The sequence below is a fragment of the Phyllobates terribilis genome, unplaced genomic scaffold (assembly GCF_046119375.1).
Source record: "Phyllobates terribilis strain yellow unplaced genomic scaffold, ASM4611937v1 Scaffold_1__5_contigs__length_1240528914, whole genome shotgun sequence".
NCBI classification, from domain to species: Eukaryota; Metazoa; Chordata; class Amphibia; order Anura; family Dendrobatidae; genus Phyllobates; species Phyllobates terribilis.
In genome coordinates, this window is record NW_027362761.1 from 876,909,838 (window position 1) to 876,932,986 (window position 23,149).

Below are 23,149 nucleotides of genomic sequence, written 5' to 3' on the forward strand. Positions count from 1 at the left end.
GAGCGGCGCCGCTGGTCGGGATGCTTCTGCTGCGAGCAGCTGGTCATCTCCCAGCTGCTCGCAGCGGAAGTACCCGCACAAGCAGCGCCGCTCCCGGGCCCACACTAATACGACGCTGATTGGTCGCTGCCGACGGCCGCGACCAATCAGCTATATCGGCGCCAAGTCTAAACACCGCTCTGCTGATTGCGCCCGCTGTACCGCATACATATTCTAGAATACCCGATGCGTTTGAATCGGGCCACCATCTAGTTTTATGATATTGACTAATAAAGGAATGTATACAGTGGGTGGGTCTTTTGTTAAATGTGTCTTTAATTATTTTGTGACCTCTTTTCTATCAATTTTTGTTTTGGTGGTTTATTAAGAGCACTGCATAAACCACAGCAACATTAGCAAAGCAAACACGGCCTTCCCGGCCTAACAGGAAAAACAAAACATAATGTATGGCACAGTCCTTGTTGCTACGGGTAACAGCCCGCTTCAGGAATAAAGAATCCAAGGTTTAGCTTTCCTTCACAAGACAAAACAGCTCCAGAGCTTTCACCTCCAGGCCCACCCCACACCAAATGCTCTAATAGGCTGGGAATTTATCCTCTGACTTCCTCCCTTTCTACTTAACCCTAACACTAAACATGCATGATTAACCCCTTTCTATGCTTCGTGTGCTGGAACACTTTTTCTATGTTTATATTACTGGAGCTAACAATCTCAGTGCTGCACATCTTCTTGCCAGTACTTTGCCAGTGACTTTGTCACACTATGCATGACAATAAATCTTGACTCTATTGTATATGATGCTTCCAAATATCCAATAGAATATGCATTACTTTAACACATTCTTGTAGACTTGCAAAGTTCTTGAGGCAGATGTGCCTGCTTTCAATACATTTGTTCAGAACTGGCAATTAGCTCATGGAAGAAAGAGCTGGGAAACAAACTGCTTTTTGTGTTACGCAGACTCTGAATAAACCCTATATTTTTCTAATGATGAACAGTAAAATAAGACAACCCAAAGCATGGAGACCAGGCTGACTCAGAATAATTAACCTGGGAAAATACGCGAGAAGAGAAGTTCAATAGGACAACACATTAAATCGTTCCGTATTCAATTAGGTTTAGAAGATGAAGGGTCTGTAATTATGGCTAGCAGGGCCTAATTATAGAACAATTAAAGTGATGACATAGCCCAGGACTTCAATAAATTGCTGCGTGCTTAACACAGCAACATCATTGCCATATTAGGATTTAAGAGCTCTTGTTTCACACTACGTAAACACTAGGCTGAAATGGCAAGAGGAGAAATTCATCACTTTCCTTTCTGTGCTACTACTTATGTCTTACATGATATCCTACATAAACACTGCCATAAGAAAAATGATTTCAGAATGGATAAAATTATATTCTTAAAGTGCACTTGATGTTATTTTTTACATATATCTACTGCGCATGCGTACGTTTAAATGATTAGGGAACGTGTTCGGATAAGGGGTTAACTGAGCATGCTCTGGTGCTAACTGAGTATCTTCGGCGTGCCCGTATATTATGTTCGAGTCTCTGCGTCTGCATGATTTGCGGCTGTTAGGGAATCCTCACATGTGTTGAAATTGTCTAACAAACATGCAATCCCTGCATGTGTTGAGGCAGTCTAACAAACAGGCAATCCCAGCATGTGTTGAGGCTGTCTAACAGCCGCAAATCATGCAGACGCAGGGACTCAAACATAATATACGAGCACGCTGAAGATACTCGGTTAGCATCCGTGCATGCTCGGTTAACCCCTTATCAGAGCACGTTTGCTCATCACTAGTAAGTTGTCAATTCTAACTTATACTCATTATGAGATCCCTCCTCACTATGTGATAATACTTTTATTTCACATTGACAGTGCTCTCCCTCTTTTGCTCTTATCAGAATTGATGAACCAATAAGAGATCACACTGTCAGTGCTCATTGTAAGGAGATAACCAGGCGAGCAGAGACCAGCTCTGCCCCCGAATGTGACATCACTTTGTGCGTTTTCTCCTTACTATGTGCACAGAGAACGCGCTCTCTGGTTAGCCCATGACACTTCTAACCAGAGCAGGCAAGGGAGCGCACTGTCTTTGTGCATTGAAAGTAATATTACACAGTGACAAGGCAGCTCGTACTCAGCATACTTTGGAACTGATAACCAACGCATGCTCAGTAGAGTAGAACCGACACATGCACAGTAGAACTAGCCCAGCCCCTGAGGCGGACGTCGCTGATGATGCTTTGTTTCAGAGTGGGGACAAAGGCTGCGGCAGTAACCGCAGCCTCTGCCTCCTGATGAGGAACAGTAGGGATTTTTTTAATTAAACTATATTAGAAAAGTGATTAGATTATTTCATTAAACAGACATTTAGGATTAAAATAATGTTACTTTCGGACCACCCCTTTAACCACCTTTGGTCTCTAATGTTTAAATGTAGAACTTTCCTCCTATTCATATAATCCATGCTTGGCTCTCATTTCTGGTTCAATCAATTCCCTAGACAAGTAGTCTAGAGAATTGTTATCTCCGGTTCCCATCCTAGATGGTCCTAGAAGGTATCCAGATTCTATGCAAGCACCAATTATTATATATTTTTTATCACAAGAAAGTACCCAAAAAGTAGTAGAAGACATAGACAAAAAGTCCCCTGTAGAGGAACAATATATAGACCGTTTGCAGTCCAATAGCTCGTCATAATGCACAATTCCACCAGCTTTGGAGGTAGATGTTGCCCCCCTTACCACTTGGCCCTTGTGTGGCTGCATATATTAAACCAATGGTATGTCCGATCTTGCCAAAACGCCTTGAAAACATGGAAAAAAAAATATCACCGTCAAGAAGCACTGCCACCTGTAAGCATACGGATAACACCTTTGGTGTCTTCCATCATCCGTTTCATTATATAGTGCAAGGTTGTCCATGAAATGTGGCCTGCCATCCATATAGTTTTAGTTGTGGTGGAACCAGTGAGACACCCCCCACACTCTTGTCTGCTGCTGCCTGGCTAGACATCAGAACACAGTTAGCTCTACAATTATAGGTAGATAGAGATAACTTTGAGAGATCAGCAAAATTAAAAGACTAAATGAAATAAAATAGCTAAATGACCACTAATTAGATGGCATGTGACCACTGTAGGGAATTAGACAGTGACCAGTAGGAAACACTGGACCAGCAGCACTGGAAGTACACAAAATGTATTATATTAGTTATTGCCTTAGACTTATTACTGCACTCCCCGTGTCACTGCGCCAGCAGGAGGCAAGTGCTAGGTGGGTCCAAATGGGCAATTGGGCCAGGCCCCTGCACATGTAGGGGCCCAACTGGAGAGACCGCCACTTATAACTTTAACTGTGCACTACATAGTTAAACTCTGCAGTAGGGACATGGTCTCCCTGTTCTACTGCTCTCCATTTTGTAAGCCACAGGTTGTTTTAGGCCTGCGACTGCAGAACACCGGGAGCACGCATAGGATGTCAGTGCCTTGGCATAAATGGCATGATGATGTAACCGCATGCCTCGGTCCGCGCTTGGTCGCTGATTGTGACGGTGAACTCAGGATTAGGTGAGCATATAGTGTTTTTTTATTGTATAGTTCAGTACTTGAAGAGGAATGTGGGAGCATGATACTGTATATAGGGAGCTGTAGGGACCATCATACTGTACATAGGAAGCTGAGTTGATACACTATATATGCGGAGTTGTGGGGCCATCATAGTGGAAGTGACATCATACTGTATATAGAGAGATGTGAGGGCCATCATACTGTATGATATGTGGGGTCATAACACGGTGTATAGGGGGCTGTGAAGGTTATCATATTGTATATAGGAGGCAGTGGGGACAAATATAATGTGTGTGGGGGAGCTGTGGTGGCCATCATACTGTATATAGGGGGCTGTGGGGCCATGATATATTTAGGAAGCTGTTGAGCCCAATACTATATATGGAAGACTGTGGAGGACATCATGAGCATATAGTGGGTTACGGGGGGATAATACTGTATATAGGGAGCTGGGCGGGCCAGCATACTGAACATAAGTAGCTTTGGGGCCATTATACTGTATATAGTGAGTTGAGGTGATATACTGTATACAAGAAGCTGTGGGAGCCATTATACTGTATAAAGATAGCTGTGGTGGCCATGATACTGTACATTGGGAGCTGTGGGGACCATCATACTGTATGTGGGGGGGGGCTTTGGAAGCAATCATACTGCATATAGGGGCTGTAGGACCAACATACTGATGGTAGCTTTAGGGGCCATTATAATGTGTATATGTGGCTGTGGGGGCTATCGTACTGTATACAAGGAGCTGTGGTGGTTCGGTTGAAAAAACTGAAATAATTTTGAAGGGGAAAATAAAAATGACTAAACTAAAATAATGTGGTTGCATTAGTGTGAACATCCTCTTATAATTGAGGATGTGGTTGTGTTGAAAATTAGCCAATCACATTTAAAGGGAACGTGTCACCAGGTTTTTCCCATATAATCCACCACCTTTAATAAGCCCCATGTGACAGCATTCTAAAGGGCAAGGCAAAAAATACACCTTTTATTATACTCACCTAGGGGGTGGTCTGGCCCGATGGGCATACCTGGTCTTGGTCCGGCGCCTCCTCTCTTCTACCAATGCTGTCCTCCTTCTCTGCATCGTGTGGATGACACATCCTACGTCATCCACACAGCATTCCCTTTTGTGCTCCCGCGCAGGTGCACTTCTGCTGAGGGCAGAGCAAAGTACTGCAATGCGCATGCATCAGCGGTCTTTGGTCTTTCCCTGTGCATGCGCAAAACAGTACTTTGCTCTGCCCTCGGCAGGGCAGAGAGAAGTTCGGCTGCGCAGGAGCGCGAAAGGAAACAATCTCCCGTATTCTTGTCTGGTCTCTGGGGGTGGGGTGGCTAGATGGAAGCCTCCGCTTGCAAAAGAAACATCCAAGACCGGCTAGTTGACAAAACCTACATCAAAAGTCTACCAAATGCTTGTGTGAAAACGCGTTATGGTCTGATGAGACCAAGGTTGAACTTTTTGGCCAAAATTCCAAAAGGCATGTTTGTTGCAAAGCCAACACTGCGCATCATCAAAACAACAACGTACCCACAGTGAAGCACGGAGGAGGCAACATTATGCTTTGGGCTGGTTTTCGACAGCTGGAATTGGGGCTTTAACCCTTTTACCACCGAGGGTGGTTTGCACATTAATGACCAGGCCAATTTTTACAATTCTGACCACTGTCACTTTATGAGGTAATAACTCTGGAACGCTTCAACGGATCCCACTGATTCTGAGATAGTTTTTTTTGTGACATATTGTTCTTCATGATAGTTGTAAAATTTCTTCGATATGACTTGCGTTTATATGCGAAAAAATCGGAAATTTGGCAAAAATGTTGAAAATTTAGCAATTTTCAAACTTTGAATTTTCATGCCTTTAAATCAGAGAGATATGTCACACAAAATAGTTAATAAATAACATTTCCCACATGTCTACTTCAGCATGTTCAGGTTCAGCACAATTTTGGAACCAAAATTTTCTTTTGTTAGGACGTTATAGGGGTTAAAAGTTGACCAGCGATTTCTCATTTTTCCAACAAAATTTACAAAACCATTTTTTTAGGGACCACATTACATTTGACACTGAGGGGCCTTTATGACAGAAAATACCCAAAAGTGACACAATTCTAAAAACTGCATCCCTCAAGGTGCTCAAACCACATTCAAGAAGTTTTTTTTAACCTTTCAGGTGCTTCACAGGAATTTTTGGAATGTGGAAGAAAAAAATGAACATTTAACTTTTTTCACAAAAATGTTACTTTAGACCCCAATTTTTTTATTTTCGCAAGGGTAACCAAAAAAAATAGACCCCAAAGTTTGTTGCGCAATTTCTCCTGAGTAAGCCAATACCCCATATGTGAAAACCACTGTTTGGGCGCACGGCAGGGCTCGGAAGGGAAGGAGCACCATTTGACTTTTTGAATGTAAAATTTGCTTGAATAATTAGCGGACGCCATGTTGCGTTTGGGGAGCCCCTGATGTGCCTAAACAGTGGAAATCACCCACAAGTGACCCCATTTTGGAAACTAGACCCCTCAGGGAACTTATGTAGATGTGTGGTGAGCACCTTGAACCCACAGGTGCTTCACAGAAGTTTATAACATGGAGCCGTAAAAATAAGAAAATCAAACTTTTTCCACAAATTTTTTAGTTTCACAAGGGTAAGAGCAGAAAATGGACCCCAAAAACTGTTGTGCAATTTCTCCAGAGTATGCCGATACCCCATATGAGGGCAAAATACACTGTTTGGGCGCACGGCAGGGTTCAGAAGGGAAGGAGCACTGTGTAACTTTTTGAACGCAAAATTGTCTGGAATCGGGAGCAGACGCCATGTCGCGTTTGGAGAGCCCCTGATGCACCTAAATAGTGGAAACCCCCCCATAAGTGACCCCATTTTGGAAACTAGACCCCTCAAGGATGTTATCAAGAGGTATAGTGAACATTTGAACCCAGAGGATCAACACAGAATTTGATAACATTAGGTCATTATATTGAATAAATTGTCATTGGTCTTGAGCAGAAGTGCTCGCTACTTCAGTTTGTATCGGGTACTCGGGCATGCACCATGTATTGCGGGTACTCGAGTGACATGCTCGAGTCCCTGCCCCGCATATTTCACGGTTGTTAGACACCCAAAAAAAAAAAAAAAAAAACAAGCGGGGATCGCTCGTGCATTGCATGCAATCCTCGCAAGGTTTTTTTTGAACGCGAAGCATATGAGGCAGAGACTCGAGCATGTCACTCAAGCACCCGCAATACTCAGTGCATTCCTGAGCGCCCGATGCAAACTCAAGTAGCGAGCACTTGTGCTCAACACTAGTCGCCATATCATCATCATTTTTTTTTTTTTTACTTTTGAAAAAATTCCAACCCCAACACAACCCTAACTGTGAGAATCAGCTGACACCCGGCGACGATCGCCCTGCACCGCTTGTGTGCGGGCGCAATCGCAGTGCGCGTAATAGTACATACCTGGTCTTAATAGGCCCAGGGCACAGGGACGTACTATTACTGAGCATGTCAGAAAGGGGTTAATCAAGGAGGAGTGAAATATGAACAGTTCCAGCCAATTTTGCAACAAAACCTTCAGGCGTCTGTTAAAACAACTGAAGATGAAGAGGAATTTCACTTTTCAGCATGACAAAGCCACTGAGCATGCCCTCAAAATCTGACAAATTTGGAGCACTACAGCAAAGAAGAGTGGGCAAAGATTGGCAATTACCAATGCTGATAGACTACTGCCAAAAAAGACTGCATTTTTTCATAAATTTAAAAAGTACTTCCACAAAGATTTTGTTCAAGGGTGTGCATATTTATGCAAAAACATTATTTTAGCTCTTTATTTTTCTTTTTCCACACGAAAAGATTTCAGTTTACTTTTCAATTGAATTGTGTTTATGGGTGACATAAACCCCAGAGCCGATCAGACAAGTGCTGCTTCTAGTCTCCCATGGAGACTATTGAATCAAGCAAAGAGTAAAAAAAAATGTTTTTAAAAAGATTAAAAAAATATAAGAGTTTAAATTACCCACCTTTCGCACCATTCAAAATAAAAAAAAACAAAAAACACATACATCACATATTTGGTATCGCCGTGTTCAGAATTGCCCAATCTATCAATATAAAAAAAGAATTAATCCGATCGGTAAACAGCGTAACGAGAAAAAAATTATAAACGCCAGAATTACTTTTTTTTGGTCGCCGCAACATTGCAATAAAATGTAATAACGGGCTATCAAAACATCGGATTTACCCCAAAATGGTATCAATAATAACGTCAGCTCGGCGCAAAACATAAGCCCTCACCCGGCCCCAAATCACGAAAAATAGAGACGCTATGGGTCTCTGAAAATGGCGCCATTTTTTTTAGCAAAATTTTGATTTTTTTTTCACCACTTAAATAAGAAAGAACCTATACATGTTTGGTGTCTACGACCTCGTAATGAACTGGAGAATAATAATGGCAGGTCAGTTTTAGCATTCAGTGAACGTGGTAAAAAAAACAACTGTGGAATTGCACTTTTTTTGCAATTTCACCGCACTTAGAATTTTTTTCCCCATTTTCCAGTACACGATATGGTAAAACCAGTAATGTCGTTCAAAAGTACAACTTGTCCAACAAAAAATAAGCCCTCACAAGACTATATTGACCAAAAACTAAAAAAGATATGGCTCTGGGAACAAGGGGAGCAAAAAACAAAAATTGAAAATGCTCAGGTCATTAAGGGGTTAAAGGTCAAAAAAGTTTTTAAATGATTCGTCCTGGCATGATTTTTTTTACATAATAAAAAATGCTATTTTAACAGGGGTGTATAGACTTTTTTCCTCTTTGTGTCTATCAATATATCAATCAACACTACTTATTGAGTTCATGTTCCACCATTTTTACCACATTCATAACATATAGATGCTTAACATCAAGCAAACACTATTTTTCATCTTTGTTTTGCCAAAGAGCCATAACATTTTAATTTGCCTTTTAGAATATAACCATACGAGGGCTTGTTTTAGTGGCTCATTGTATTTTTTTTAATGGTGGCATTTTGGTGTACATATAATCTGTGAATAGTTTTTCTAAGTTAACAAAATAACAGCAGTTTCATAATTTTTTGGGATTGATATTTTTGATTGTTGATTGTTAGATGTTTACTGTACTGTATAGTATAAACAACATATTAAATTTATTCCTTGAATCATCACAATTTAGATGTTCCCAAATGTGTGTGTCTGTGTGTGTGTATATGTGTATATACAGTTAGGTCCATATATATTTGGACAGAGACAACATTTTTCTAATTTTGGTTCTAGACATTACCACAATGAATTTTAAACAAAACAATTCAGATGCAGTTGAAGTTCAGACTTTCAGCTTTCATTTGAGGGTATCCACATTAAAATTGGATGAAGGGTTTAGGAGTTTCAGCTCCTTAAAATGTGCCACCCTGTTTTTAAAGGGACCAAAAGTAATTGGACAGATTAAATGTAAATAAAATGTTCATTTCTAGTACTTGGTTGAAAACCCTTTGTTGGCAATGACTGCCTGAAGTCTTGAACTCATGGACATCACCAGACGCTGTGTTTCCTCCTTTTTGATGCTCTGCCAGGCCTTCACTGCGGTGGATTTCAGTTGGTGTTTGTTTGTGGGCCTTTCTGTCTGAAGTTTAGTCTTTAACAAGTGAAATGCATGCTCAATTGGGTTGAGATCAGGTGACTGACTTGGCCATTCAAGAATATTCCACTTCTTTGCTTTAATAAACTCCTGGGTTGCTTTGGCTTTATGTTTTGGGTCATTGTCCATCTGTAGTATGAAATGACGACCAATCAGTTTGGCTGCATTTGGCTGGATCTGAGCACACAGTATGGCTCTGAATACTTCAGAATTAATTCGGCTGCTTCTGTCCTGTGTCACACCATCAATAAACACTAGTGACCCAGTGCCACTGGCAGCCATGCATGCCCAAGCCATCACACTGCCTCCGCCGTGTTTTACAGATGATGTGGTATGCTTTGGATCATGAGCTGTACCACGCCTTCACCATAATTTTCTCTTTCCATCATTCTGGTAGAAGTTGATCTGGTTTCATCTGTCCAAAGAATGTTCTTCCAGAACTGTGCTGGCTTTTTTAGATGTTTTTTTTAGCAAAGTCCAGTCTAGCCTTTTTATTCTTGATGCTTATGAGTGGCTTGCACCGTGCAGTGAACCCTCTGTATTTACTTTCATGCAGTCTTCTCTTTATGGTAGATTTGGATATTGATACGCCTACCCCCTGGAGAGTGTTGTTCACTTGGTTGGCTGTTGTGAAGGGGTTTCTCTTCACCATGGAGATTATTCTGCGATCATCCACCACTGTTGTCTTCCGTGGGCACCCAGGTCTTTTTGCATTGATGAGTTCACCAGTGCTTTCGTTCTTTCTCAGGATGTACCAAACTGTAGATTTTGCCACTCCTAATATTGTAGCAATTTCTCGGATGGGTTTTTTCGGTTTTTGCAGCTTAAGGATGGCTTGTTTCACCTGCATGGAGAGCTCCTTTGACCGCATGTTTACTTCACAGCAAAACCTTCCAAATGCAAGCACCACACCTCAAATCAACTCCAGGCCTTTTATCTGCTTAATTGAGAATGACATAACGAAGGGATTGCCCACACCTGTCCATGAAATAGCCTTGGAGTCAATTGTCCAATTACTTTTGGCCCCTTTAAAAACAGGGTGGCACATTTTAAGGAGCTGAAACTCCTAAACCCTTCATCCATTTTTAATATGAATATCCTCAAATGAAAGCTGGAAGTCTGAACTTCAACTGCATCTGAATTGTTTTGTTTAAAATTCATTGTGGTAATGTCTAGAACCAAAATTAGAAAAATGTTGTCTCTGTCCAAATATATATGGACCTAACTGTATATATATATATATATATATATATATACACAGTATATGTGTGTGTATATATATATATATACACATACATACATACACACATATATATATATATATATATATATATATATACAGTGCCTACAAGTAGTATTCAACCCCCTGCAGATTTAGCTGGTTGACACATGCGGAATTAACTTGGCATTGTGACATTTGTACTGTAGATCAGCCTGGAAGTGGGAAATGCACTGCAGCAAATATTGTTTTTGTTTTTTTTTTTTGTTTTTTTTTAAAACGTTAAAAGTTAATTCAGAGTGTCATTTATTATTCAACCCCTCAAACCACAAGAATTCTGTTTGGTCCCCCTAAAGTATTAAGAAGTAGTTCAGGCACCAAGAATAATGAGCTTCACATGTGTGGATTAAAGATCTCTTTTGCCAGCCTTTTCTGACTATTTAAGACCCTCCCCAAACTTGTGAACAGCACTCAGACATGGTCAACATGGGAAAGACAAAGGAGCATTCCAAGGCCATCAGAGACAAGATCGTGGAGGGTCACAAGGCTGGCAAGGGGTACAAAATCCTTTCCAAGGAGTTGGGCCTACCTGTCTCCACTGTTGGGAGCATCATCCGTAAGTGGAAGGCTTATGGAACTACTGTTAGCCTTCCACGGCCTGGACAGCCTTTGAAAGTGTCCTCCCGTGCCGAGGCCAGGCTTGTCCGAAGAGTCAAGGCTAACCCAAGGACAACAAGGAAGGAGCTCCGGTAAGATCTCATGGCAGTGGGGACATTGGTTTCAGTCAATACCATAAGTAACGTACTCCACCGCAATGGTCTCCGTTCCAGACGAGCCCGTAAGGTACCTTTACTTTCAAAGCGTCATGTCAAGGCTCGTCTACAGTTTGCTCATGATCACTTGGAGGACTCTGAGACAGACTGGTTCAAGGTTCTATGGTCTGATGAGACCAAGATCAAGATCTTTGGTGCCAACCACACACGTGACGTTTGGAGACTGGATGGCACTGCATACGACCCCAAGAATACCATCCCTACAGTCAAGCATGGTGGTGGCAGCATCATGCTGTGGGGCTGTTTCTCAGCCAAGGGGCCTGGCCATCTGGTCCGCATCCATGGGAAGATGGATAGCACGGCCTACCTGGAGATTTTGGCCAAGAACCTCCGCTCCTCCATCAAGGATCTTAAGATGGGTCGTAATTTCATCTTCCAACAAGACAATGACCCAAAGCACACAGCCAAGAAAACCAAGGCCTGGTTCAAGAGGGAAAAAGTCAAGGTGTTGGAGTGGCCTAGTCAGTCTCCTGACCTTAACCCAATTGAAAACTTGTGGAAGGAGCTCAAGAATAAAGTCCACATGAGACACCCAAAGAACCTAGATAACTTGGAGAAGATCTGCATGGAGGAGTGGGCCAAGATAACTCCACAGACCTGTGCCGGCCTCATCAGGTCTTATAAAAGACGATTATTAGCTGTAATTGCAAACAAGGGGTATTCCACAAAATATTAAACATAGGGGTTGTATAATAATTGACCCACACTTTTATGTTTAAAATTTAATAAAATTCAACTGAGCAACATAACTTTTTGGTTTGTAAGATTTATGCTTCTGTTCATAAATCCTACTCTCGTTTGCAGTTTGAAGGCTCTAACTTATTTGCATCTTATCAAACCAGCTAAATCTGCAGGGGGTTGAATACTACTTGTAGGCACTGTATATATACACACACACACACACACATACTGTATATATACACACATATACACATGCACTGCTCAAAAAAATAAAGGGAATACTAAAATATCACATTCTAGATATCACTGAATGAAATATTCCAGTTGCAGATCTTTATTCTGGATTTGGCATGCAAAGTGGAAAATCAAATTACAGGCTGATCCAACTTCAGTGGAAATGCTTCAAGACAAGTGTCTGTATGAACTCTTTACAATGCTCCTGATGTGGCGGCGGATGTTCTACTGAGGGATCTACTCCCAGACCTGGATTAAAGCATCAGTCACCTTCTGGACAGTCTGTGGTGCAATGTGGCGTTGGTGGATGGAACGAGACATGATGTCCCAGATATTCTCGATTGGATTCAGGTCTGGGGAATGGGCGGGCCAGTCCATAGCTTCAATGCCTTCATCATGCAGGAACTGCTGACACACTTCAGCTACATGAGGCCTAGCATTGTCATGCATCAGAAGGAATCCAGGGCCCACTACAGCTGCATATGGTCTCACAAGGGGTCTGAGGATCTCATCCCGATACCTAATGGCTGTCAGGGTATCTCTGGCTAGCACATGGAGGGCTGTGTGGCCCTCCAAAGAAATGCCTCTCCACACCATTACCATTACCCACTGCCAAACTGGTCATGCTGGAGGATGTTGCAGGCAGAACGTTCTGCACGACGTCTTCAGTCTTTGTCACATCTGCTCAGTGTGAACCTGGTCTCATCTGTGAAGAGCACAGGGCGCCAATATCGAATCTGCCAATCTTGGGTGTTCTCTGGCAAATGCCAATCGCCCTGCACGGTGTTGGGCTGTAAGCCCAATACCCACTTGTGGACATCGGGTCCTCATACCACCCTCATTGAGTCTGTTTCTGACAGTTTGAGCAAACACATGGATCTTAGTAGCCTGCTGGAGGTCATTTTGCAGGGCTCTGGCACTGCTCCTCCCGTTCCTCCTTGCACAAAGGAGGAGGTTGAGATTCTGCTGCTGGGTATTTTCCCTCCTACTGTCCCCTCCACATCTCCTGGTGTACCCGCCTGGCTCCTGGTATCTGCTCCATGCTCTGGACACTGTGTTGATAGACACAGCTACCCTTCTTGCCACAGCTCGCAGTGATGTGCCATCCTGGATGAGCTGCACTACCTGAGCAACTTCTGTGGGTTGTACTGTAGACACCACCTCATGCTACTGTACTTCTAGGGTTGAGAGCAATGACAAAAAGGATGAGAACAGAGAAATGTTCTGAGGTCACCTTCTGCAGAACTGCTCCTATATATAGGGGTTGTCTTGCTAATTGCGTATAATTTCTACTGACTGACTATTCCACTTGCACAACAGCAGGAGAAATTGATTCACAATCAGTGTTGCTTCATAACTGGACAGGTTGATTTCACAGAAGTGTGATAGACTTGGAGTTACATTGTGTTGTTTAAGTGTTCCCTTTATTTTTTCGAGCAGTATTTATATCATATATCTATCTATCTATATATATATATAAGTATCTATCTATCTATCTATATATATATATATATATATATATATATATATATATGACTTCAGCCAAACGGAACACTATATGTACTCCTCTCCTCCTTTCTGAGCTTACAAATGCTCTTTTGCCCGAATGGACACAAATTCTAACTTCCTTCCGAGTAGAATGGAGACTGCTATAGCTGCAAAATAGGGTCTAATTTTGTAATAATGAGGGTTTCCCCACTAAATGCAAATATCACTTATCCACAAGATAGGTGAAATATGTATAATTGCTGGTGACTCCCATGCACCTGAGAATAGGGGTCCTAATTTCCCCTGTATAAATACTGCTAGTGTGCAGTACTGAGAGTCCATGACTACCCCTCTATTCACCTCCACAGGACTGATGGTGATAGCCGTTCCCTCAGTCCAAGTGGTCCTGCGTGTGTATTAGCACTCCATTTAGACAGGCGCTTAGGACATTCGTTTTTGATTATTACTAAACAGAGATTAAATGCAGAATAACTACTACTGACTTTATTGATGAAAGCCAGAACACTGACAATCCACAGTAAAACAGAATGAGACTTTGTCAAAACCACAATGATTTACTGCTGGATTATTGCTGCTTATCTTTAAATATACCATAAAAGCCACAAAGACAGCAAGTAACTTGTCTAATACTATCATAAAATTGTATGGTCTGTATAAAATTAATAAAATACAAAGTAATGCAACCCTACACTAATAGTGAATAGATGCCAAGATTGAGCTGGAACTCCCCCTCTAGAAATGTAATCATCACTTTGCTTTGTTTTCTGGCAGATATAATTACTTGCGGTCAGTCTTTGATGTTCCCAGGAAAAAAGTAACTAAATTAACTAAAACTAGTAGCCCAGAACTGCAGGAGGAGGCAAGAGAAGCTTGGCATTAGATTAATAAAAGCCATACAATGTGGAGCAATAATTACATTTAGAAAAATGAAAATAAAACGATACCAAGAATAGGCTTTACCTGCTCATTTGAGTCCTGATCCTGTTACAAGTGAGATATAAGCACACTTCAGGCATATGTTTAGCCCACAGACATATACATTTTACTTTCAAAATATATTTCTATACATATTTTGTGGGTGAAAAATGTTCAAAAATGTATAAAAGCAATTTATGTTAGGGTTCTACAGCATATAGCACATCAAAGATTGTAGATTTTTCAGGTGACTTTTCAGAATAAGTTGTCGTTTGTGTGTATATACATAAAAAATATCACTGCAGTACTGTGAAAATTTTTAGGCAGGTGTGGAAACTATGCTGCAAAGTAAGAATGTTTTCAAAAATAGAAGTGTTAATAGTTTATCTGTATCAATGAACAAAATGCAAAGTGACTGAACAAAAGAGAAATCTACCATATACTCACTATGAGTTGATGACAATCATTTGTCTTCACTTGTTGGGATTCTGCCTTGATTTACCTGCAGCTGCGGTACTCTACTAGCAAGGATTGGGAATACTTATTGTAGTATCTCTCTGTATATTATACTTTTTTAGGCAATCTGTTAATCAGGCTGATCCTAAATTACCCACTTATCCTTTATATTTTCCTTTACTACTGGTACAATAACAATATCTACGCTGTTACTGTAATTTACAGTGAGTTACACAATATTCAATGCCATAGTATTTGGTTGCCATAACAAATTTGGTTCCATAATTTTTGTATATATATATCATTAGTTACACCTTGATCTTCTCTGGAATATGTTTTCTCTATGATGTTATCACCCATTACTATCTATATGTCATCTCATGACTTTTTTTATCTTGTTTATTTGTTAATAAAGGTATTTTTTATTCAAATAGAGTCATTCTTTATAGGTTTTCGGATTTATATGCTAGTAGTCTGTGTTCATTCCCTCATTTGCTTGCTTTGCTCACACTGGCCCCTTTGACTAGCTGACACATTTTTTTGTAAAGTATATAAAGAAAAATCTAAATCAAATCAATATTTGGTGTGACCATCCTTTGTCTTCAAAACAGCATCAATTCTTTCAGGTACACTTTCACACAGTTTTTTAAGGAACTTGGCAGTTGGGGTTGTTCCAAACCACAGATCTTCTGTGGATGTAGGCTTGTGCAGATTCTCCTGTCTCATTATGTAATCCCAGACAGACTTGATAATGTTGAGATCAGGACTGTGTAGGCACCATATCATCACTTCCAGGACTCCTTGTTCTTCTAGATGTTACATTCTTTAATGGTATTGGCTGTGAACTATGTTTGGGTATTGTCCTACTGCAGAATAAATTTGGATCCATTCAGATGCCTCCCTGATGATATTGCTTGACTAATAAGTATGTGCCTGTATTTCTCTGCATTGACGACACCATGAATCCTAACCCAAGTTTGGCCTTGAAATGCAGCCCCAAACTTACAAAAAGCCTTCAACTGTTGCCTGCAGACACTCACTGTTGTACTACTCTCCAGGCTTTTGACAAACAAACTGCCTTATGTTATAGCCAAATATTCCATATTTTCACTCATCAGTCCAGAGCTCCTGCTGCCATTTTTTTTTTGTGTATAGTTGAGTCACTTGGATTGGTTTCCAGGTCAAGGTATAGTTTTTGGCTGGAATTCTTCTATGAAGACCACTTCTGGCTAGACTTCTTGAAACAGTAGATGGGTGTAGCTGATTCCCACTGGTTGCTGCCAGTTCTGAGCTGATGGCACTGCTGGACATTTTCTGATTTTGAAGGGAAGTAGGCAAAATGTGTCTTTTATCGGCTGCAATAAGTTAACTTGGCTAAAAAATTTTTATCCAAAAATATACAAATCAAAGGACTCAGCCTGGTTTAACAAAATATAAATAGTAATACGTACCCTCACCAATACCCCACAACTCTGGTTCTGATGCCTACTTGGGCACAGCTAATCTCTCCTGAGAGGGCATTTCTTGTGTGACAAGATGGCATCAGAAAGTAGGGACATAAGTTAGGAGTGTCGAAAGCAGAGCTGTGGGGGAAAGGGTGACTATCGATTCTTTTTTTTTTGCCTTGTTTAAGCTTTTTAAATAAAATACTGACAGACTCCTCAATGTGCGAACATGATCTACAACATAATACTAATCACATTACTAGGTGAACTGCAGTAGTAGTGCGCATGCTCTGGAGCTGCTGAGCGTCAGTGGCCACATGACAGTTTGTGAGCGTGCACGCTATGCGCGCCTGTCTTCCTGCTCACCATGCTGGCGCTCAGCGGCTCTGGAGCATGCTCACGTAGTATATGAAGCTGGGACGTACACCTAGAATCAGTGCGCATGCCCGGAAAGCTGAGCGTCGTTGCACAAGCGCGGGATCTGCTGGGAGATTGCAGTGACATAGGAAGCAGTGGCTGGAAGGAATGCTAATGGGATGGGCATGGAGAATTTCAAAACGCATTTGATTGACTGTGACTGAAGAGCTGCCCACCCCTATGACTGAATCTGGAGGTATGTGGGGCAATCAAAGTGTAAATAGTGATTTGTGCGCCAAAGACTGGGACATTTTGCTTGAGACAAACATGTTAGTGATACAATGTGCATCACTAACAAGACACTGGGGGCAGTTTAGTAGCAACAAAGAGACCTGACAGGTTCCCTTTTTTGAGTAAATGTCGTCTTCACTTTATTTCAAGAATCAATAGTATGCGTGAAAATAAAAAACGCTGTAATATATCTTCTCTGGAAAATCTGCCTTTTTCTCTTGTTAGATTGATCTTTCACTCTCAATTCATGGGTAAACTATGGATTCAATGAAGACAGAATTAACGCATGAAATTGAGAATTTTAAGAATTAGTGATCATTCCAGGAGGAGAAAGAAGCAGATTTCTCTGATAAGATACATTACAAAGTTGCTTATCTTTACAAGTACTATGGATTTATTTCAAAAATTAAAATGATGGTTATACTAATTGAAAACAGCTCTTGTGTTCTCTGACTGTACAATGCAAAACCTCCTGCAAGTAAACAGGATATAAAGGCAGCCTTTATTTAGGCATATCTGTATTTACTGATTTAGTATATTATGATATAGACCATTAAATTACTATATACTGTGACATATTATTAAATATGCATGCTCATGATTGCTATGAAACTGACGCCTAATGCTATGGAAACCAATAATCGAAAGTTTTGGAAACCCACTGCCAATGTGTGGGATCACTGTATACTTTATGAATTAAGAAGAATGCTGAGTTAATCTCAAGACTGATATCTTAAGACACACATCATATAACATAGCAGGCCATGCTGATTCATAAGCAACGCCATAAATATTCAAGAAATCCATCTTATCTGCACAAGTGCGAATGTCAAGCATTCCACGGATGCTCTTGGACACTCTGGCTTAGATCTATTTCCTAATTCACCTTTAATATATCCGCACAACAATTTAATTGTGCAATTTTGTGAATTTATTCACGATTCTAAAAGTGCCAATTATTTCGCCTGCAGGAGGATGCTCTATGGGACTTATACAAAGTATCTCAATGCCACAAACTCCATAATACTTCTGCTCAGGTTTTCGGATAACCTTAGAGTATGTACAGTCTTTTACGTCAGGATGACATCACAGCAGGTCTAATCGTCAATAACACTTGGAATTGCTAAATAATGGAGCACAATCTCCACCAATAGTAGTACACCATGTATGATTAATAGTGGCTATGTTGCATTTTACAACCAGAAATGTTCTGAGTTCCGGACTCATTGACTAAAACATGAAAGCGATTATTGGGTTCAATTTTGGTTGGAGTGGGTAGCAATCTGCATGTCTGACCTATACGAAATGATAAAGTAGTAAGAAAAAAACGGCACTCAGAGGGGAGTATGGTGAAAAAACATGAGACTTTAATTACAGTGGTCCTCATAGATATTGTGCATCATACGTGGCGTTTCGGTCAATGTAGACCTTTATCAAACATACACATGTGTATCAGGCCACAGGGTGTGGGAGAAGATGTAGAGGAGGCAGTGATGTGTGTATAAGCGACGTCCGTCACATTGAGCGAAATGATGACAGAGTGCAATGCTCTCAGCAAGGTGAAAGTCTTCATAAAGATAGAGACATTTTCTAGAACTTGAAAAACAAGGCTGAACTCTCAATCTTCAGGAGTAGGGATGAGCAGACCAGTGGAAGTTCGAGTTCTGGTTCCCTATTCAAACTTTTTTCCAAAGTTCGGTTACCAGATGTTTACCCGAACTTGAACCTGATTGAAAACAATGAGAACCCGAACTTTTAAACTGTGTTAACATAGTTGACAACATCAAGGCAAATTCAGCGATTCAAAACCACTGAGTGTACGTGTCATGGGAAAAGTCTGGGCCGCCCAAAAACTTCAGCAGAGAAAGAGAACAGGATTCAAGACGTGTGTAGTCCTATAAAGCCAACCAGGCTGACTCGTATGGAACTACAGATGCCACTTACTACCTTCTACAAAAACGTCTGCGATGTCATGTGTACAAATTACATCTTCAGGAGCTGAAACCAGAGGACAAATCAAAATGCTGTGACTATTGCACTGATTGGAAAAGGACTAATTCACTGACAGGCTGGTGTTCAGCGACAAGGCTACTGTTGACCTCAGTGGAAAGGTCAATCGCCACGAGCAATGTTAGAGTTTGGGGCTCAGAAAAACCATGTGCCCTTACCAAGATCCCCTTTTTTTTTGCAGAGGATACTGTCACTGGTCACTTCTACCAGGACGTGTTAAAAGAATGGCTTATGCCACAAATCGAGGAAGATCTGTCAAACATAATTTCATATTTCCTTCTCCACATCTCCATTTGGACATTCACCGATATCTCAATGAAACTATTGGTACATTGGATTGGCCACTGATAAACAACAATTAACTAATGTGGTGATGGCCTACAGGGTCAACAGATGTAACACCCTGCAAATTCTTTTTGTATTGCTACATCAAGGACTCAGTATATCTGTGCCCCCATCCATAGGATCTGAACGCCCAGAGACCATGCATCACTGAAACAGTGGAGGCTATATCCGAGGATATGCTGGCATACGTCTGGCCAGAATTGGACTATCACCTACACAGCTGCCGTATCACCAATCAAAATCACTTTATAGCGTATAGATAAAGCTTGAATAGATGTGTCTTTTCATATTAATAAATCTGTGTTATGTTCTCTCAGCCATGAACATCAAGACTATAATTTTGCCCCACTCTTTTTGAATCATCCTGTATTAACCCATAAAGGGTTCGTTGGGGAACTGCTACCATTCTGAAGTTTTCCGCTCCGCCAGCAGCTGGATGTTAGCCGTGAACAAAGCTAAAGAGAACAGCTGTGTACACTGTCACCATTCTCAGCTACTGCAGCTCAGCTCCCATTAAAGTGAATAGGAGCTGAGCTGCATTATTCAGGAATGGCTATTAGACAGTGTACAGAGCAGTGCTGTTTGGCTCTATTCACTTTTTACACTTGGCCTCCGGAGCTGAAACCCTCTGATTGGTGGGGACCCTCACGGATTTTATATTGCTCACTTTTCCTGAAGAGAGCTCATCAATATCTTAAACCCAAGAAACCCCTTTAATGTGGGGTATATGCATTTAATAGTTATTATACAAAGTGTACTGTTAACATTTTGGTCTTTTTTTCATTTGGTAGTATTTTTTATTAAAAACATTATACTACACTATCTTTATTAAAACATTTTTGAAAAACACATTTTATGCCAGCAAGGAAAACGTTCATCATTTTATTTTTCTAATATAAATTTATATGCCAGTGTATAAATACAGTACAGGGTGGGCCATTTATATGGATACACCTAAATAAAATGGGAATGGTTGGTGATATCAACTTCCTGTTTGTGGCACATTACTATATGGGAGGGGGAAAACTTTTCCAGATGGGTGGTGACCATGGTGGCCATTTTGGATCCAACTTTATTTTTTTTAATGGGAAGCGGGTCATGTGACACATCAAACTTATTGAGAATTTCATAAGAAAAACAATGGTGTGCTTGGTTTTAACGTAACTTTATTCTTTCATGAGTTATTTACAAGTTTCTCTTTGTTTACAGCCATTGACATGTCGCAGAGGTTAACACGTGAGGAGCGGATAGAAATTGTGTTGATGTCTGGTGAACGCAGTACCCAGGTCATTGCAGCAGATTTCAATGCAAGACACCCTACGAGACCACCCATCTCCCATGCTACAGTTAGCAAACTGCTTGCCAAATTTCGTGAAACGGGTTCAGTGTTGGATTTGCCAAAATGTGGACGCAAGAAAACGGTCACTAATGAAGAAACATCAGTGGCTGTCCTAGCTTCATTCAGCAAGAGCCCACAGCGTAGCACTCACCGCATGTCACTGGAGAGTGGCATCAGTCGAACATCCCTTCGGCTTATATTAGCTACTCACAAATGGCACTCTTACAAAATCCAGCTACTGCAGCATCTCAACGAGGATGACCCAGATCGGCGCACTGAATTTGCAGAATGGGCAAAACAAAAATTGGAACAGGACGCTCAGTTTACACAGAACATTATGTTCAGTGATGAGGCAAACTTTTTTGTGAATGGTGAAGTTAACAAACAAAACCACCGCTATTGGTCTGACACTAACGCACAGTGGATAGATGCCTCCAAGACTGTTGGAACGCAAAAATTGATGGTATGGTGTGGTATATGGGGTACAAAGATAGTGGGGCCATTCTTCATCAATGGAAACCTTAATGCCACTGGATATCTGAAATTGCTACATGATGATGTGTTGCCCTCTTTATGCACTGAAGATGGCACGTTCCCTGAGTTTTTCCAACAAGATGGTGCACCACCACATTATGGGTGTCAGGTCCGAGCATTCCTACATGAACAGTTTCCTGGAAAGTGGATTGGTCGTCGTGGGCCAGTTGAATGGCCACCAAGGTCTCCCGATCTGACCCCTTAGACTTTTATATTTGGGGTATCTGAAGGCAATTGTCTATGCTGTGAAGATACGAGATGTGCAGCATCTGAAACAACGGATACTGGAAGCCTGTGCTAGCATTTCTTCTGCGGTGCTGCTATCAGTGTGTCAAGAGTGGGAGAAGAGGGTTGCATTGACAATCCAACACAATGGGCAGCACTTTGAACACATTTTATAAGTGGTCATAAACTTGTAAATAACTCATGAAAGAATAGTTGTGTTAAAACCAAGCACACCATTGTTTTTCTTATGAAATTCACAATAAGTTTGATGTGTCACATGACCCTCTTCCCATTGAAAAAAATAAAGTTGGATCCAAAATGGTCGCCTTCAAAATGGCCGCCATGGTCACCACCCATCTGTAAGTTTTCCCCCTCCCATATACTAATGTGCCACAAAAAGGAAGTTGATATCACCAACCATTCCCATTTTATTTAGGTGGCCATATAAATGGCCCAACCAGTATTTTGGGGGTATTTAGGCGCAAAAAGCAATGACGTCTCTGGAGGAATTTTAGGTCATATGCACATAAAGTAGATATTTTCTGCTATTTTTCACCTTTTACATTTCAAAGCATGTTAGAAAACATATATAACATATATCCAGTTTTGTAAAATGTCTGTAATAGGGGTTTGTTCAACATACCAAATCAGTCTTGGAAGAGTCCTGATATTCAGTGGTGAAGCTGGATGGAGATCTGCCCATGCTGTTGCTGTCAATTGCTTGTCTCGGTGACTGAGCATGTTGCCTGAAGGTGGCGCTCTTAGGCGTCCAACAGAAGAGGTTGATTGACTCACGCACACATCGCTCTATGTCAATTTCTGTATGTAACATTAAATTATACAATAAGTAACATATATATAAAAATGTGGTTTTACTTATAAATTACTTCCAATGGGCTATGGCACTGTGCTTCCCTATCTATTGGTCTGACTATAGATGAAAGGATTCTGCCCTTGTGTTGCTACATTATGTTTCGGGCTTGTTCATAAGAAAAATCCCCTTAGAGTGTATCTTTTCTAGGCCACCAAATCTCATCTATAGAAGAAAGTCTGGTCATCCCTACATGACCTACACTGCTCTGTAGGCTCACATCATGGACAGGCCAGGAAAGAATCATACTTTGCTGTAAACCCTTTTGTTTTAAGAAAACGGTTTCCCCTGTTCACACCTACTTACGATTTCTGGGATTTGACCTTTTTCTAACCTGCTATCGGTCGTTGTTCACTTTTTATAATCCGACTGGACCCTTTACTTATTTGTATCTCCATTTCCCTCTTGTTCTAAACTTCTTCACCAGACTACTATGGACCAGCCTTAGTGACACATTTCACTACTCTTGCTCATCTATTTTTGGGGGTACATATTTATCTTGGTTTGTCATGGCAAAAATATTTTTTCTGCATCTATAGCCTTCATATAATACTTCCATTCTTCTGGATGAAAAGTAACCCCTCCTTTGTACATGTTGCCTCATTGGCACCAATGAACAGTAAGTACTGTGCAAAAGTTTTAGGC

At 41.0% G+C, this 23,149-nt stretch overlaps 1 protein-coding gene across 1 annotated transcript in view; it reads right to left on the minus strand.

The window, feature by feature from the left end:
- Positions 1–23,149, minus strand: part of TBCK (TBC1 domain containing kinase) — a 396,446-nt gene that overhangs the window by 135,587 nt on the left and 237,710 nt on the right. The window contains exon 23 of the mRNA XM_073639595.1: positions 22,277–22,452. Within this exon, the coding sequence (XP_073495696.1) occupies positions 22,277–22,452 (176 nt within the window). The remainder of the gene's footprint in view (positions 1–22,276; positions 22,453–23,149) is intronic.